This window comes from Scyliorhinus torazame, chromosome 1 (genome assembly GCF_047496885.1).
Source record: "Scyliorhinus torazame isolate Kashiwa2021f chromosome 1, sScyTor2.1, whole genome shotgun sequence".
In the NCBI taxonomy this organism is placed as follows: Eukaryota; Metazoa; Chordata; class Chondrichthyes; order Carcharhiniformes; family Scyliorhinidae; genus Scyliorhinus; species Scyliorhinus torazame.
Genome location: NC_092707.1, coordinates 37,228,633 through 37,233,606, shown reverse-complemented (window position 1 = coordinate 37,233,606; position 4,974 = coordinate 37,228,633). Strand labels below are relative to the sequence as shown.

Genomic DNA, 4,974 nt, shown 5'->3' with positions numbered 1-4,974 from the left:
TTTCCTCCCACAAGTCCCGAAAGACGTGCTTGTTTGGTGAATTGGACATTCTGAATTCTCCCTGTGTACCCGAACAAGCGCCGGAATGTGGCCATAAGAGGATTTTCACAGTAACTTCATTGCAGTGTTAATGTAAGCCTACTTGTGACACTCGGAAAGATATATTTTATTTTTATTTTAAAGCAGGCAAAACCACAGACACTTCAGAGAGGTATATACACACAGATCAGCCATGATCTCATTAAATGGCGGAGCAGGCTCGAGGGGCCAGATGGCCTACTCCTGTTCCTAGTTCTTATGTCCTTATGTTATGTTTTTATGTATTTCATTTTTATTAAAATAAACAGCTTTACTTTCAGATCACATTGGACAATCTGGCTGGAACAAAATGCAGTCCTGATATCCTCAGCTATTGTAAAACATGAAGCACCCAGATTAAAACATCCCAATTCAGAACCCAATCATTTGTCCAAGAAAACATTCAGGCTAAAGTAATTACTTGTAAATGAAACAGGAAGCAAACTGTTGTGGATCTTATTATGATCTTTTCTGGGGAATGTTTGGCAAGGCCCCTCCTCCACAGTGAAACATTTTTGGAATTGACATAACAGCTGTGAGTGAGAAGGTGAATTAGCACTGAATGAGAGACCAGTCTGGATCTGTCAATGAATTAGGGGCTGGACCATTATTATCTTAACTCTTCCGAAGAATCTTTAAGTGTAACTTTAGACCAGTGATCAAGCAGGATTGATTTGGACTGTTTAACATAAATCATTGATCAGAATTGGACACAATGCATCACTGGTTCCCTCATTCCTCCTATGTTGTTCATTAAGTTGCTGTTCTTTGTAAAAATTGTGTTCATTGTCTTACACCAGCATCTATTCCTGGCTGAGAATGTAGGAAGGTGACCTGCACCCAGGCCTCAGTTGGCATCAATCCCTCGCCAGTCATTATCTGTTGAACAAACCTCCAGTACTTACAAAGTGAACCAGGGCAATTGGGAATAAGAACCAAAGGTACCATTAAAAGGTCAGTGACTGTGCAATCTTGGGTCTCTAACAAACGACACAATAGAAAAGAGGAGCGTATGAAAAAAATTATCAATTGATAGACAATAAATAAATAATTTCTGTAACATAGAGATCTTAATTGCTGAAAATACATGTTAACCACCTTGTAGACGCAGCGTAAGGAAGATGGTGCTCTCAGACTGAATATTGTAGTCAGCGAGTGAGTGACCATCCTCCAGCTGTTTGCTCTCATACACCAGGCGCTGCTGATTGGCTGGGACACCCTCCTGCCGCTGTACGCGTGCTCTAAAATCCCGAACAGACTCAGAGGGAAGAACATCATATGTAGATGTTTTCCCCTTTACGTTCTTCAGGAATATCTGCATGCGCTCCTCGTTCTTGACAATCAGCATGACAACATTGCTGGGAGAGACATTGTAGTCACACAGCCTCTTGTCATCCCTCAGCTCCTCAGTGCTTCCATTTTGTACCACCAGGCGCTGACAGAAATGGGGAACATTGGCTTTTTTATATATCATCTTCTTGAGAGCTGAGACTTGGATGGTATGGTCAATCTCAAGTTCAATAACCTCCCCGGTCAGAAACTTCACCTGGAGTCTCATCTTGTCAAATTGCTGTTGAGAAATGAACAGGCTGTCAGTAATGGGGACACCTTACATCACAGGTCAATTGCTAAGAATTTATGAGAGAATTTAAGACACTCTACAGAATGAACAGGCTGTCAGTAAGAAAGAACAAAGAACAAAGAAAAGTACAGCACAGGAACAGGCCCTTCGGCCCTCCAAGCCTGTGCCGACCATGCTGCCCGTCTAAACTACAATCTTCTACACTTCCTGGGTCCGTATCCCTCTATTCCCATCCTATTCATGTATTTGTCAAGATGCCCCTTAAATGTCACTATCGTCCCTGCTTCCACCACCTCCTCCGGCAGCGAGTTACAGGCACCCACTACCCTCTGTGTAAAAAACTTGCCTCGTACATCTCCTCTAAACCTTGCCCCTCGCACCTTAAACCCATGCCCCCTAGTAATTGACCCCTCTACCCTGGGGAAAAGCCTCTGACTATCTACTCTGTCTATGCCCCTCATAATTTTGTAGGGTCGCCCCTCAACCTCCGTCATTCCAGTGAGAACAAACCAAGTTTATTCAACCACTCCTCATAGCTAATGCCCTCCATACCAGGCAACATTCTGGTAAATCTCTTCTGCACCCTCTCTAAAGCCTCCACATCCTTCTGGTAGTGTGGCGACCAGAATTGAACACTATACTCCAAGTGTGGCCTAACTAAGGTTCTATACAGCTGCAACATGACTTGCCAATTCTTATACTCAATGCCCCGGCCAATGAAGGCAAGCATGCCGTATGCCTTCTTGACTACCTTCTCCACCTGTGTTGCCCCTTTCAGTGACCTGTGGACCTGTACACCTAGATCTCTCTGACTTTCAATACTCTTGAGGGTTCTACCATTCACTGTATATTCCCTACCTGTATTCAACCTTCCAAAATGCATTACCTCACATTTGTCCGGATTAAACTCCATCTGCCATCTCTCCGCCCAAGTCTCCAAACAATCTAAATCCTGCTGTATCCTCTGACAGTCCTCATCGCTACCTGCAATTCCACCAATCTTTGGGGACACTTTATATCACAGGTCAATTGCTAAGAATGAATGGGAGAATTTAATACACAATACACATTGTGTCAGTCACTGGCTGTAAACACTGAGACTGGGGAGTAATTGGGCAAATCTCAGCTGCAATAATCCCAAAATCTGGCTTCCTCCACAATATCTGAATCCCAAAGAAACCAATCTTCACAAAATGCTTCCTTCCAGCCTGGAAAAAAGTAGCAGATTCCCAATCTGTTCACCTTTTGCATTTGGATGTGTCTTTGCTGCTCCATCCTGACCATTGTTAAAATATTCAGAAACTGGAGGATCTGTCTGCTGAGCTGCAGTACTGGCATCTGCCTGTAGTAGCTCACAGTGAGCTGTGTCATGTGATTCAGTCTTAGAATTTGGGTTATCAGGGAGATGAGAAAATGGGCTCAGGAATTCTGTGGGTTTTCTCTTGATCTCTCATCTTACTTTCAGCAGATCATCAATGGAGTGTCAGAGAATGTGTGTAAATGGAGGAAAATAGCTGTAGAATTTAAAACATGATAATGTCTTTTGTAAGGACAATGAAAAGTCCACACTGAGTTGGTCTCAACAAAAACTTACTTTATTTTACAATGACTATTTTGTACAGCTCCAGTAGACCCCTACTGGGTCTTCTCCAGTTGCTGCCTTACTGACCGACTCTATTTCGACAAAGCCAAGTGTCGGGGGAGCTCGTATTCTGCAATCTCCACGGGATAGTTAATCATCCCAACCCCGTATGGCCTGTGTGGATTATAACACTGTCCCAGTTCAGAGAATATAAAGAGCTTATCTAAATTGTGAATTTCATTGAGATTCAAACCCCAAGATAAAATCTAGAATTAGAATATTGAGATTCTTAAACAAAAGGGCAGTATACCTCACAATCCTTGCTGGATGCACAAGTTCAGGTGAATCAGAAGAATTTTGATCTGCAGACTGATGACAGGTTCACTTTCCTGCACAGTTTGTTTTCTCTGTTTTCCTCGACACCAACTCTCCGATCTGGAGTCAGTGAATAAAACTCCGTCTGCTTCCACTGCTCTGTGTCTTGTTCCGAATCTTCTGTGTTCCCTCTGTTAAATAAGTGAGTGAAGGGGGCGGCAATGTGGCACAGTGGTTAGCACTGCTGCCTTACGGCGCCGAGGTCCCAGGTTCGATCCTGGCTCTGGGTCACTGTCTGTGTGGAGTTTGCACATTCTCCCCGTGTTTGTGTGGGTTTCGCTCCCACAATTCAAAAGGTGTGCAGGGTTAGGTGGATTGGCCAAGCTAAATTGCCCCTTAATTTAAAAAAATTAACTCTAAATTTATTTAAAAAACAAAAAAATAAGTGAGTGAATATCTGTCTCCCTCCTCACCCCTCTCCATCTCCAAAAAGAAAATGTCACTTCCATGTCATGGTGGGTACTCAAACTGAAAGAGTGTTTTTGTGGACAAATCTATCCGAATCTTTGCCATATTCCAAAACCTGAATTTCCTCTATGACTATTCTCACAAACTCATTTTAGCTGCCACTCTGGTCTCGAGCATCTATCTCTCCCACATTCCTTTGCTGCTCCTGGTTAGGAGGGTATAGTTTGTGAGGGAAGAGATGAAAGGTCATTTATTACATCCTTTGCACTTGCATGGGAAGATGTCAGTGAATGGCAAATAGATGATTTTTAAAAAAATTAATTTAAGGAGTTGGGTGTGACTTGTATAATAATAATAATCTTTATTATTGTCACAAGTAGGCTTACATTACCACTGTAATGAAGTTACTGTGAAAATCCCCTAATCGCCACACTCCGGCGCCTGTTTGGGTACACTGAGGGAGAATTCAGAATGTCCAAATTACCTAACAGCATGTCTTTCAGGACTTGTGGGAGGAAACTGGAGCACCCGGAGGAAACCCACGCAGACACAGGGAGAACATGCAGGTCGTGATCCAAGCTGGGAATCGAACCTGGGACCCTGGTGCTGTGAAGCATCAGTGCTAACCACTGTGCGACTGTGCTGCTAGACCAGCATTTATTGCCCATCCCTAGTTGTCCTTGAGAAGGTGGTGTTGAGCTGCGTTCTTGAACCGCTGCGGTCCCTGAGATGTAGGTACACCCACTGTGGTATTAGGGAGGGAGTTCCAGGATTCTGATCTAGTGACAATTAAGGAACTGCGATATATTTCCAAGTAAGGATGGTGAATGACTGAGTGGGGATCTTGTAGGTGGTGGTTTTCCAGGTACCAGCTGCTGCCTTTGTCCTTGTTGATGGTAGCAGTTGTGGATTTGGAAAGGGTTGCCCAAGGAGCCTTGGGTGAGTTTCT

The 4,974-nt window shown here is 43.6% G+C and overlaps 1 protein-coding gene across 1 annotated transcript; it reads right to left on the bottom strand.

The window, feature by feature from the left end:
- Positions 1-253: 253 nt before the first annotated feature.
- Positions 254-1,642, bottom strand: LOC140398217 (polyubiquitin-like). Its single transcript, XM_072486654.1, has one exon. It carries the CDS (start codon positions 1,634-1,636, stop codon positions 1,169-1,171), a length of 468 nt encoding a protein of 155 aa, XP_072342755.1. The 5' UTR covers positions 1,637-1,642; the 3' UTR covers positions 254-1,168.
- Positions 1,643-4,974: the final 3,332 nt, after the last annotated feature.

What these genes read in the sequence shown, in the direction of transcription:
- LOC140398217 (XM_072486654.1), bottom strand. Translation starts at nt 1,636, where the DNA reads ATGAGACTCCAGGTGAAGTTTCTGACCGGGGAGGTTATTGAACTTGAG.